Here is a 12880-nt window from a genome sequence, read left to right on the forward strand (position 1 = left end):
ATTAACTGGCCATAGTGGTGAATACCTGTAATTCCAGCTACTCGGGAGGCTAAGGCAGAAGAGTCGCTTGAATGTGGGAGACAGAGGTTGCAGTGAGCTGAGATTGAGCCACTGCACTCCAGCCTGGGCGACAGAGTAAGATTCTGTCTCAAAAAACAAAAATAGAACAAAGAATAGACCAGGCGCGGTGGCTCACGCCTGTAATCCCAGCACTTTGGGAGGCCAAGGCGGGTGGATCACGAGGTCAGGAGACCGAGACCATCCTGGGTAACATGGTGAAACCCCATCTCTACTAAAAATACAAAAAATTAACCAGGCGTGGTGGGGGGCGCCTGTAGTCCCAGCTACTCGGGAGGCTGAGGCAGGAGAATGGCGTGAACCCGGGAGGCGGAGCTTGCAGTGAGCTGAGATCACACCACTGCACTCCAGCCTGGGCGACACAGTGGGACTCTGTCTCAAAAATAAATAAATAAATAAATAAAAGTAAATACATAAATAAATAAAGAAAGAATTAAGGAGACATGACACTGAGGCTTCACAGACTATCTTAGTTGCCTCCCTGTCCCTACATGCTCATGAGCATCTCATCCCATATAATTCCTGCTTCTCCAGGTGAACAGGCCTTCATGATGGCCAGAGACAGAAGCCCCTGACTTGGCTAAAGATACTTTCCGCTCTCCCTATCCCCACATCCTCTTTCAGTTACCCATCATCTCACTCCTTCTGAACCATATGGTTCTGATGTCAGAGCCAGCGTAGTAAAGAGCTTCTGCTATTCCTGAGAACTGTTGCTGCTGCAAGTGATGCTTCCACTGCTACAGCTGGGTAAGTAAGGTGAGAAGCAGCACTGGAGGGGTGTTTGGAAGCCAAGACTCCAGGGTCTGGGTGTTGGCGGGGGCAGAGGATGACTATGGAGGCACAGAGAAAGAGGACATACGGGCATAAGTACCGAATAGTCAATGTGAATTAGACATCTTCTGTGTGTCAGATTTTGACAGGACTGGGGTGTCTGAAGCAAATAGCAAACTGGGCAAGGGAGAGGGATTGAGGGTACGGGTGCTATGAAGGCATGAGAGCACTAAGAGCTGTTTCAGACATTGCTGGAAGCCCTGAAGTTAAGTTTTTCAGCATTTCCATGGGCACACTTTGCCAGATGGAAAAGACAATTCAGAGGACAGCCAAAGAGGGGGCCGTACATGAGAGTCCCCCACAAATTCCTCAACAGCACCCCGCAAGTGACTCAGGTGAAGAGACCAAGATCAGGAGCTACTGGTTAGGGGAAAATTACCCCTTTCTTCCAGTAACCTGAAAAAACTTCAATGAAAAAGTGTGTGTCAACACTGAAGACAGATTCCTCATTATTGGAGACCTTGATGGATGTGACCGTTCCTTCCTAATCCATGATATTCATCAAATGGCCACCATGTCCTACCTATTCTAAGTAAAGCGAGGCAGTTTCCAACATTCTTACACAGAAGATACCATAGTACTCTTGGCTTCCAGTGAATATTCCACCAAAGGCCACTTGGGACCGGGAAGAAGGAAATTGAGAAAGGTGTTCTATTTATTGAATGGGTAACATTTCACTACGCACCGAGCTGGGTGCACTACAAATCTTGGGGCATTCATTCTTATAGCAATGATAATATGAGATAGGTTCAGCAAATATCCCAATTTTCTAGGCTAGGAAACAGCAATGATAAGGGGAGTGACTTGCCCAGCAGCATCTAGACAGTAAGTGATGGAGGGAGAATTGATGACAGAGCCTAAGAGGAACGTTGGGGGTGGGAAGAAGAGAAGCAGAGTAGGAGCTCTGGCTTGGACATCTAGCCTTGTGGGGTAGGTGAGGGATCACAGACAATGTAGAGCCTCAGAAAATTTACTTGCCACCCCTCAAGAAGGTCTAGCGATCAGGTTCAGGCCAGACGGGGAGAGAAGATACAGGGGAACTAGTCTGTGAGGCCTGAATCCTATGGGCTTCCAGAAAGTCCTTCTGAAACTTCTTGTGAATAGCAAATAAAGAGAAGGCTGCATCCTGGAGAAACTGGAAGAGGGAAGTCAGGATGCCTTGCTGACTCCTGACCCTTCCTCCCCACAGTACCTGCTAAGCTGCTCAACTCCTCTTGCTCCTTGGAGAAGACACTGCAGTGCAGCTGTTCCTTCCATGGGATTCCCACACCCTCTGTGCAGTGGTGGATGGGAGGAGTCCCCGTGGGTGTGGATGGCATGGATGGCAGCCTCCAAGTGACCTCCACCATGCTTGGCCCCTGGGCTAACAGCACCATCAGCCTAACTGAAGAGCCAGAAATGGGCATGAGACTTCTCTGTGAGGGGAAGAACCAAAACGGAACCCATGCTTTGAGCATCCTACTGATGTCAAGTGAGGGTGGAGGGGGCTGGGTGACTGGGTGAGGCAATAAGTGGGATGGTGACAGTCACTGGGGCTAGAGAATGGGGCATTGTTTTGGCTCCAATGCCAAACTTCTCACATGCTCTCTGCTTCCAGGAAAGAGTTCTTTGGCTTCCCAGGCCTTCGTGAAAGGGCTGATCCAGGGTGCTATCTATGCGGGAATTGTAATTGCGCTGCTCTTCCTCTGCCTCCTCCCTCTCATGTGAGTACCAGGGTTAAAATTCACCTGCAAGCCTACTACCCGGCAGGTCCTGGCTGCAGCCGTGGCACAGAGAGGGCAAAGACAGGACCCCTCCCCTCAAGGAGCTTAGGGTCTAAAGAGGGAAAGAGGTACCAAACATGGTCACCACAATCCAGGGCCATGAGGACTATACAGAGCCGTAAAACTGCATCATAAAACAGACACTTTCAACACATTTTATAAAGGAGAAAGCCAAGAAGGGGCTTGGCAGCCCTGGAGAAGGCAGTAGCGAGTCCCAGGGTGCTGGCTGTGGTGGGCCTGCAGAGCTAAGTACTCATTAGCTTGGTAGAAAGTATTAATAGTACAGGTTGAATATCTAATCCAAAAATCCAAAATCCGAAATGCTCCAAAATCCAAAAGTTCTCGTGGCACCAGCATAATGCCACAAGTAGAAAATTCCGCACCTCGCCTCATGTGATAGTTCAGTGTACACAAACTTTATTTCATGCACAAAATAATTTTGAGTATTATATAAAATTACCTTTAGGCCATGTGTATAAGGTGTATATGAAACATAACTGACTTTTGTTTTTATACTTGGCTCCTATCCCCAAGATATGTCATTATGTATAAACAAATATTCCAAAATCTAAAAAAAAAAAAACTGAAATCTGAAACACTTCTGGTCCCAAGCATTTCAGATAAGGGATACCTAACCTTTGTATGCAGATGCCCAGAGGCATGTTTGAGGCATTTCCAGTGTCTTTGTGTAATGTCAGGTGCATTGAGAGTGCCAGGTAATGGCTAAAAATGAGGTTGAAAGACGTCCTTGGTCTTGGTTCACAGGGTGTTAAAACTTAGCTGCATGTATTAGCTAGAAGCATGGAGTGGGAAGGCCTGAGTTGCAGGAAGTCAGGTCAGAGGGTCAGGCAGGGGAGCCTGTCCAGACAGCTTGGACTGAATCCTCAGTTCGGAGCACTGTTAGGAAGACTGCTAAGCTGTGAAGGAAAGCTCGAGCTTGGGGTGGGACACAGATTAGAGAGTGAGAGACAGAAGGTCAGAGGCCAGGCAGGAAGCTGGTACAGCGGACTAAGCAGGAAATAGAAGGCCTGACTTGGGGCACATGATGAGGGGCAGCCAGAGAGGTGGGACTTGGGCATGGCTGGTTATGGGGAGACAAAGATGAAGAGTGAGGTGGCAGGGCAAACTGAGGAGCTATTTTCAAAGTATAATCAACTGGACTTGAAGACCAGTAACAATCTCTCTGCCAGCTGCAAGGCTCTTTCATAGCTGACCTCATCTGAGCCCCACAGCCTAATAAGCAGGGTATCCCCATTATTCAGGGTGTGAAACTAATTCCCCGAGAGGATGTGTGGCTTGCCCTAGGTCATACAGCAAGCTGGTACTGTTGTTGAGGCTTTAAATCAGAAGTTCTGGTCAAGGTAGAGCCCATGTCAGGATTTAGGGAGATGGAGAGCCAGAACCAATCCAAAGCTTATTTCCTTAGAGTGAAACATATCAGAAAGAAGCAGGCGAAGAAAGCTGCAGCAATCCAAGCAAAAAAGAGCTCGAAAGTCAGAGCAAGCCAAGAACTCGAGATGTCTCTGAAGCCTGAGGAACCAGGAAAACCCATAGTCGCCACGTTTTCTGAGAGCCAGATATTGGTATGTACCTATCGTGTCTGGAATCTGGTCTATCGGAATACTGATAGTAAGACCCATAGGGAAGGGAGCACACAGTGTTTTGAAGGTGTTATCATCTTCAATCTTGCAGGATACCTACCGCTAGAGTGTGCTTTCAGGTCATTTTATAAATAGGAAGCTAAGGCCCAGAGAGGAGAAGGATGAAAGTTAAGAGAAACAATTTAACGAACAATTAAAATCAATTTACACACACACACACCAGTACACTGAATCCCCACTGAAAAGGCAGTTGGGGAAAATCCTAATAGCAGTTGTAGCATCAGGGTGGAAACCAAAGGATTTGGTCTCTGAGTGTATGGCTGGCAGCAGTCAGCTTGGTGTAGATGCCACAGGCCAAGTCAGCCTGAAGTGGTTAGAGATTAGGTCAAGCCCAGGTTACTCCTTCATTCACCCTGTACCCCACATCCTCAGCAGGGCTTGGAAGATACAGTGTCTGAAGTTGCTAGGCCTCACTGTTATTTACCGTTTATGATTCTCCAGAATCAGAATTGCCCTGCTGCCCTCCTGACACCCTGCATGAATAGTTAGTGTCCTTTAGTGGATAAACCATCTGTTAATTCCACCAATATTTCCTGCAATATCCCCCAATCTTTGTGCTGGGCAATACTGGGGTCTCAGAAATGGGCCAAACCTAGGCCTTGTCCTCCAAGAGCAGCTAGACTGGTGGAGAAGGCACCTTCACAGTCGGGGATGCTGAGCCAGGGAGTTGTGGTGGTGCAGAAGAGGGAGGGACCAAACCCACCTAAGGAAGTCAGGCAAGATTCCCCGAAGAGTCTGAGGAACAGTCAGTGTTATTGGTACTGAGGATGTACAGAGAGGGGCCAGAGGGAGAAGACCGAGTTGCAGGCTCTAACCATGGTGTTGTGAGGAAGGGCTAAGCCAGTGCTCACTCCATGTTGCTTTAATTCTGTGCACAAAGGGGTGTCATTTTAAGATTTGGATACCTCAACTCTAGACCTGTTCCAACATTCTTCTTTCTTTGTGCTATTTTGCACCTCGCTTTCAGGAAAAGCAAGATAAACGAGCCAGCTAAGCCTGTGGAACGTGCATCATACCTGGAGTCACCATTATCCCTGGAATTAGAAGAGTCTGCAAAATTTATAGAGCCCACAGAAACCCTGGAGGCTCTAATAAACCTGGAGCCCCCGGACTCTTCTTAGCTCACAAAACCCTCTCAGTTCCCACACATCCCTTACACTCATTCTCCATTGAATAGGGGTTTACTCTCAGACCTAGTCTTAGAGCCTCTGAAGGCAAACTTTGCAATTTGTTGTTTGACTAAACCAGAGGAAATCTGTGCCCCCCTGGGAAGGTGTCAAAAGAAGGAAAAATATATGTGACAATATGAATCCAGTCCATCAGCAAGTTGCTTTTGAGCGCCTACTGTGTGCCAGTACCTGAGATACACCTACAAGAGCACCAGGCTTTCAAGCCTTCACATCTGGATGGAGTCCCAACTTCAGTGCTCGGTGGCTGTGTATCTTTGGACAAAATCTTTCATTCCCCAACCTTTAAACATCACATGACTCATACCTGGGTGGAGAGTGGGTGAAAAGTACTGTTCAGAGATGCAGGTGAGAAAAAACATGACGATGGGCCCTGAAGGCCAAGATTCATTGGAGCTTTATCTTGTAGGACCTTATCCTGACTCCCTTAGAATGTAAGTTCCAAGAGAACAGGGACTTTTTCTGCCTTGTTTTCTACTTTCATCACCAGCACTCAGAATGATGCCTAAAATACAGTAAGTTCTCAAGAATGTTTGTCAAATGATTTAATTAAGTAATTATAAGCTGTTGTAAGGTTCGTAGCAAGCAAGTAGAGTGACCAGATATATACAAAAACATCATTCCCCTACCCTGACCCCATATATGATATATTTAGAATGGGTAAGGCTGGAGGTAAAGATGCTAGTTAGAAGGTTATTGCAATAGTTCTTGGCCAGATTGAAAGACAGGCATGCAAGGAATGAGAAAGGGATTCTGGCATTAGGATGAACCACAGCTGTGTATTGTTCCTCTCAGAATGGATGATAACCTTCCTTCTAGTAGATTTTTTTTTCTTTTTTTGAGATGGAGTTTCGCTCTTGTTTCCCAAGCTGGAGTGCAATGGTGCAATCTCAGCTCACTCCAACCTCCGCTTCCAGGGTTCAAGTGATTCTCCTGCCTCAGCCTCCCGAGTAGCTGGGATTACAGGCGTGCACCAACACGCCCAGCTAATTTTTTATAGTTTTAGTAGAGACGGGGTTTCACCATGTAGGCCAGGCTGGTCTCGAACTTCCGACCTCAGGTGATCCACCCACCCCGGCTGCCCAAAGTGCTGGGATTACAGGCATGAGCCACCGTGCCTGGCCAGATGCTAGTAGTGTTCAGTGGGTCGAAAGATGGTCATCTCTTCCCTGGGGCAATATTTGTGAGTAAATACAGTGACCCTGTAGCACCAACTAGATGGTCATCTTATACTCAGGGTGGACATTTCTGTTAGCCCCCATGTGTATAAGCACCTCTCACAGACAGTTCACATTTCACAGAAATATCAGATGTGCCAGATAATGAGGGGAAGAAGTAAGACACTGACCCTGCCTCCATGGAGTCATGGTCTACACAGATAGACAATGAAGAAAAGCAGACAAGTGTGTAGCTTAAAATGTTGATAAGTGCTAGAAAGAAAAAAGGATAGAATACTATGAGAAAGCACAGGAAAGGAAGCTAGGTTGGATTACAGAGTCAGAGAAGGCCTCTCAGAGAAAAGTGACACTTGTCTTGAGACTTATAGGATTCTCAGGAGCTGGCTAGACAGAGGGAGCAGTAGAGCCTAGGCCCTGACATGAGAGCAGTTTGGTGAGTTCAGGAGCCCAGAGCAGGCTGCTGTGACTGGAATTGACTGAGGGATGAGCTCCTGAAGGGCCAGAACTTGCAGGGCTTCAAGGGCTCTAGTAAGAAGTCTAGGTTTGGCTGGGCGCGGTGGCTCAAGCCTGTAATCCCAGCACTTTGGGAGGCCGAGATGGGCGGATCACGAGGTCAGGAGATCGAGACCATCCTGGCTAACACGGTGAAACCCCGTCTCTACTAAAAATACAAAAAAAACTAGCCGGGCGAGGTGGTGGGCGCCTGTAGTCCCAGCTACTCGGGAGGCTGAGGCAGGAGAATGGCGTAAACCCGGAAGGCGGAGTTTGCAGTGAGCTGAGATCTGGCCACTGCACTCCAGTCCGGGCGACAGAGCGAGACTCCGCCTCAAAAAATAAATAAATAAATAAATAAATAAATAAATAAATAAAAATAAAAAAATAAAATAAAATAAATAAAAAAAAATAAAAAGAAGTCTAGGTTTTGTCCTCACTTGTGGAGGGTTATTTCCTCTTATGCTTTGTAATTCTGGAAAGTGCAGATTATATGAGAATCACATTCAGTGGAAGTATATGAGAATCCTGTGCAGCAGAGGTTTTGAGTTGAGGATAGAAGCCTCTATATAACAGGTTTGGTGTTTGCTTCTACTAAAGATACATCCTCTCCTTGGGAGGGAGAGGCAGACAAGGCTGGGGAGAGGGAGAGTGCCAGTGCTGGGAAAGAAGAGAATAAAATGTAGAAGAGGAATGGGAGAGAGGATGGGGATCGGGTTGGAGATAGGTCAGAGATGGGTTTGGGGATGGGAACAGAGAGGCTACGCTTCATCGTGTGTCTTGTTTTCTTGGTGATAGGGGCCTCGGGTGCAGGACAGGAAACAAGGAGTACACAGGGTGACTTCTGACCAGCCCCGGGGGTCCAGCACTGGGCATTTTGTTCCTTAGCCAGTGCCTTGACTTCCCGCAAGTACTAGGTTGAGAGAGGAATGTTCCTTAGCAACTGATTGGCCTGGAGTCTAGAGGACTGGTGGGGGTCTGGAACCACCTGCCCAAGGAAACCGATTCTCCCAATGGCTGGGGTACCCAGTAGCGACTGTTGCTTCTGACTAGCTCAGGCTCTGGAGACCCGCGCGCTCTCCTATGCGGCTGCGCGTCCCAGCAGCCCCCGCGAGAAGCGTCATGCCCTGATTGGCTCTGGACAAACTCGCGTGTGCTTGCGGGGCGGGACTTCACGGGGTTGGTATCCCCGTGCAAGGAGGTTGGCGAGGCCTCGGGGGACTCCCAGTTCAGCGAATCGGTTAGCCTTCCTCCACCTTAGTCACTTCCTCGTGAGGCACTCCGTGTTTGTGTACACGGTTATTCCACATATCAGTCAGTTCATCGGGCGCATCTGGAGTCATTGAAAACAGTAATAGGAAGTCAAACAAACCCGCTTGATGCAAAAATTCTGGAGGACATTCGGTTTTTAAGGAAACAGTGCTGAGGTAAGACCAGGCTGGAGCTCTTTGGAACCTGAGACTAGGAGGTAACTATGGAAGAAGAAACAATAATTTAGGGGGAGGGAAAAGAGATTGCCTGTGAAGACAACTCATGCATACCCCAGGCCCTGGAGAAGGAAATGAGACTGGAAAGAGATCAGAATTTTATTTTTATTTCATTATTTTATTCGTCTATTTATTTTGAGACAGTGTATTGCTCTGTCACTCAGGCTGGAGTGCAGTGGCACAATCTCAGCTCACTGCAGCCTCGACCTCCCAGGCTCAAGCAATCCTCCCACCTCAGCCTGTGGAGTAGCTGCACCCACAATGCCGGGCTGATTTTTTAAAATTGTTTTGTAGAGACGGGGTGTCGCTATATTGCTCAGACTGGTCTCAAACTTCTGAGCTCAAGCGATCTTCCCACCTCAGCCTCCCAAAGTGCTGGGATTACAGATGTAAGAGATCAGAGTTTTTGAGTCTGAAGGACCCTTACCCAGTTTGCAGTAACCCTCCCATTTTACCGAGGAGGAAAAAAAGGGGAAGCAGAAAGGGGACAGAACTTGCCCAGAGCTATCCAACGAGTTACTGGCAAAGCCCCAACTGGAACCAGTCCAGAGCTCTTCCCAACCTTTGATTTGAGGTTGAAAATTAAAGCAGGAGGAGGAAGGATTTTGACAGTGAAAAAAAAAAGGAAAAGTGGGTTATGATGGAGAGATAGGATTTGTTATCTGGAAGCCTGAGTAGCATCTTGATGTAAGGAGGGAGTCGTTTTTTAAGAGAGGCAGAAATCAGAATGGAAAAGCAGAGGGCTGGTTCTTGAATCAAAACATCACTGAGCAGAGAGATGAGTCAAGAGCGGTCACAATTTAAATGCTAAGGGAACCAGGCAGGTGATGTGAATGATAAACACTTGCTTAGCACTTATTTTGTGCTGGGCTGTGTTCTGAGGGTTTTACATGCATTAATTCATTTAATCATTTAATCCAACAATTCTGCCAGATGAATCCTGTTAAAATCTACATAAGTGAGGAAACTAGGGAAACCTGGAGAGGGGAAGTAATTTGCCCACAGTCACACAGCTGGCAAGTGGTGGCGCCAGACTTAAACTCAGGAAGGCTGACTCAGCACACGGTCTTAACCACTGTTATATGCACCTGCCAGGTGAGTGCAGCAGGGAGAGCAGGGGCAGGAATGGACTGGAGAACAATTGTCCAGTGTTAAAGGGGAAAGTTAATATCTGCCATGTGTTGTCAGATCTAATTTATTAAAAAGTAGCTGGGAGTTCAGACTTTTATGTGAGGATCCTGATTTTTAAACATTGCAGCTAATTAAAGAAAGTCCGTAGGCAGGTTTCTTAATGCAGGCTAAATAAAACCCCTTGCATTTTAACTGCCTCACAAAGCCACTAATTTGCAAACTCTAGACTATCTTTGAAACGAGGAAGCAATTCCCTAGTGAGGGAAGGGCCTGGCCCAGAAATACCTAGAAAACGGGAGGCAAAGACCAAGCCTTTGGACTGCTGGCCGTCCACTCACTGAAGAATCTAGAACCCTTCCTTTGAACTGGCTTCACATTCAAGTTGTATGGGTTTGCTGTTGCTTTCATAAGAATTACCACAACTTTAGCAGCTTTTTTGTTGTTTGTTTTGAGACCAAGTCTCGCTCTGTCACCCAGACTGGAGTGCAGTGGTGCAATCTCAGCTCACTGCAACCTCTGTCTCCTGGGTTCAAGCTGTTCTCATTCCTCAGCCTCCCGAGTGCCACCACGCCTGGCTAATTTTTAAAAAATATTTTTAGTAGAAACAGGGTTTTGTCATGTTGCCCAGACTAGCCTGGAACTCCTGCCTCATGTGATCCACCTGCCTTGGCCTCCCAAAGTGCTGGGATTACAGGCATGAGCCACCGGGCCCAGCCCAACTTTAGCAGCTTTTGAAGTAACACTCACGTGTGATCTCACAGAAGGTCAAAAGTTCTGGCATAGTGTGGTTCCCCTGGTTTTCTGCTCCAGCTTTTACTGAATCACAGTGTCAGTAACTGTGATAGCTCTGGGCAAGTTCTGTCCCCTTTCTGCTTCCCCTTTTTTTCCTCCTCGGTAAAATTGCCTGTGAAGACAACTCATGCATACCCCAGGCCCTGGAGAAGGAAATGAGACTGGAAAGAGATCAGAATTTTATTTTTATTTCATTATTTTATTCGTCTATTTATTTTGAGACAGTGTATTGCTCTGTCACTCAGGCTGGAGTGCAGTGGCACAATCTCAGCTCACTGCAGCCTCGACCTCCCAGGCTCAAGCAATCCTCCCACCTCAGCCTGTGGAGTAGCTGCACCCACAATGCCGGGCTGATTTTTTAAAATTGTTTTGTAGAGACGGGGTGTGACGCTTTTGTGTGACGCTTCTCGCGGGGGCTGCTGGGACGCGCAGCCGCATAGGAGAGCGCGCGGGTCTCCAGAGCCTGAGCTAGTCAGAAGCAACAGTCGCTACTGGGTACCCCAGCCATTGGGAGAATCGGTTTCCTTGGGCAGGTGGTTCCAGACCCCCACCAGTCCTCTAGACTCCAGGCCAATCAGTTGCTAAGGAACATTCCTCTCTCAACCTAGTACTTGCGGGAAGTCAAGGCACTGGCTAAGGAACAAAATGCCCAGTGCTGGACCCCCGGGGCTGGTCAGAAGTCACCCTGTGTACTCCTGACCTGTACAAAGGCCTGAATCACAGTGTCAGCAGGGGTATGTTGCTTTCTCGAGTCCCTTTGGATGAACCCATTTCCAATCACATTCAGAATCAGTTCCACGCTTTGTAGTAGTGAGGTCTGCATTCCCTTGCTAGCTGTCTGCTGGGGTCATTGTCAGCTTCTAGGAGCTGCCCTCATGGGCTCGTGGGTTCGTTCCTTCATCTTCAAAGCAAACAATGGTGAGTCAAATCCTTCTTATGCTTCACATCTCTCTGACCTCTGCTTCTGGCTCATCTGTTCCCTTTCTTCCTCCTGAATCTCTCTGACTTTTCTGCTTTGAAAGTTTCATGTGATTACATTACATTCACTCAGATAGTCCAGGATGATCTCCTCAATTTAAGATCAGCAGATTAGTCACCTTCACTCCATCAGCAAAGTCCCTTCACTGAAGCACGTAGATTAATGTTTAATTGAATAACCAGGGCACAGGAATCTTGGAATGGGAGGCATCTTTAGAATTTTGCCTACCACACAAGTCCAGGGGGAAGACATTTGCAACTCACATTGTGCATAACTACATGCTTTTCCTACTGTCTCTCTCGAACCTTGTGAGGTGGACAGGACAGGTTGATTTATCATATTTTATACATGAAGCATGGGACTCAGGAGAAGAGGCTTGAACCATGATGACACAGCAGTTCTGAAGGCAGCCTGGCATACTGGAAAGGACACTGGGTTTGGAGTCCAGGGACCTACGTGATGACTTCAGGATGTCAATTTCTTGGCCCTGTGAACCTGACCAGTTCCTATCCTGTCCTGGGCCTCAGTTTCTTTATCTGTGAAGTGATGCATTGAGAACTACATCACAGTGCTGTTGTGAGATTAAGAATAATAAAGTATGTGAAGTTTGTGAATCTCCAGTGCACAGTACATAGGCCATCATGACTGTTCAGTATGTATGTATGTATGTATGTATGTATTTATTTATTTATTTATATTAAGGTATCTGCAGAGCCACAGTTAGAACTCAGATTTATTTATTTATATCTCTCTCTCTTTCTCTTTCTGTCTCTGTCTCTCTCCCTCCCCTTCCCCCTCCCCCCAGACTGGAGTGCGGTGGCACGATCTCTGCTCACTGCAGCCTCTGCCTCCTGGGTTCAAGTGATTCTCATACCTCAGCCTCCCGAGTAGTTGGGACTACAGGCACATGCCACCACACCTGGCTATTTTTTGCATTTTAAGTAGAGAAGGGGTTTTGCCATGTTGGCTAGGCTGGTCTTGAACTCCTGGCCTCAAGTGATCTGCCTGCCTTGGCCTCCCAAAGTGCTGGGATTACAGGTGTGAGCCTCCACGCCTGGCCAAAACCCCAAATTTCTTGGTTCCAAATCTTTCATTTGATAAAGATTTATTTATTTATTTATTTATTTTTGAGACGGAGTCTTGCTCTGTCGCCCAGGCTGGAGTGCAATGGCTGGATCTCAGCTCACTGCAAGCTCCGCCTCCTGGGTTCAGGCCATTCTCCTGCCTCAGCCTCCCGACCTCGCCCGGCTAGTTTTTTTGTATTTTTTAGTAGAGACGGAGTTTCACTGTGTTAGCCAGGA

The 12880-nt window shown here is 47.4% G+C and overlaps 1 protein-coding gene across 2 annotated transcripts; it reads left to right on the plus strand.

Annotated features, from left to right (window-relative positions):
• Positions 1–611: 611 nt before the first annotated feature.
• On the plus strand, positions 612–6048 carry SIGLECL1 (SIGLEC family like 1). 2 transcript variants are annotated; one of them, XM_010369601.2, is made up of 5 exons: positions 612–825; positions 2099–2380; positions 2507–2612; positions 4099–4255; positions 5301–6048. In XM_010369601.2, the coding sequence occupies exons 1-5, from the start codon at positions 804–806 to the stop codon at positions 5325–5327; spliced, it is 594 nt and encodes a 197-aa protein (XP_010367903.1). In that variant the 5' UTR covers positions 612–803; the 3' UTR covers positions 5328–6048. The 2 variants fall into 2 exon arrangements, with proteins under 2 accessions (XP_010367903.1, XP_030798284.1); XM_030942424.1 differs by lacking the exon at positions 2099–2380 and having other exon boundaries at positions 613–825.
• Positions 6049–12880: the final 6832 nt, after the last annotated feature.

This window comes from Rhinopithecus roxellana, chromosome 12 (assembly GCF_007565055.1).
Source record: "Rhinopithecus roxellana isolate Shanxi Qingling chromosome 12, ASM756505v1, whole genome shotgun sequence".
Taxonomy (NCBI): Eukaryota; Metazoa; Chordata; class Mammalia; order Primates; family Cercopithecidae; genus Rhinopithecus; species Rhinopithecus roxellana.

What these genes read in the sequence shown, in the direction of transcription:
- SIGLECL1 (XM_010369601.2), top strand. Translation starts at nt 804, where the DNA reads ATGCTTCCACTGCTACAGCTGG. An exon ending in GAGCATCCTACTGATGTCAA is followed by an intron (nt 2,381 to 2,506) that starts GTGAGGGTGGAG and finishes CTCTGCTTCCAG; the next exon opens with GAAAGAGTTCTTTGGCTTCC. An exon ending in TTTCTGAGAGCCAGATATTG is followed by an intron (nt 4,256 to 5,300) that starts GTATGTACCTAT and finishes CCTCGCTTTCAG; the next exon opens with GAAAAGCAAGATAAACGAGC.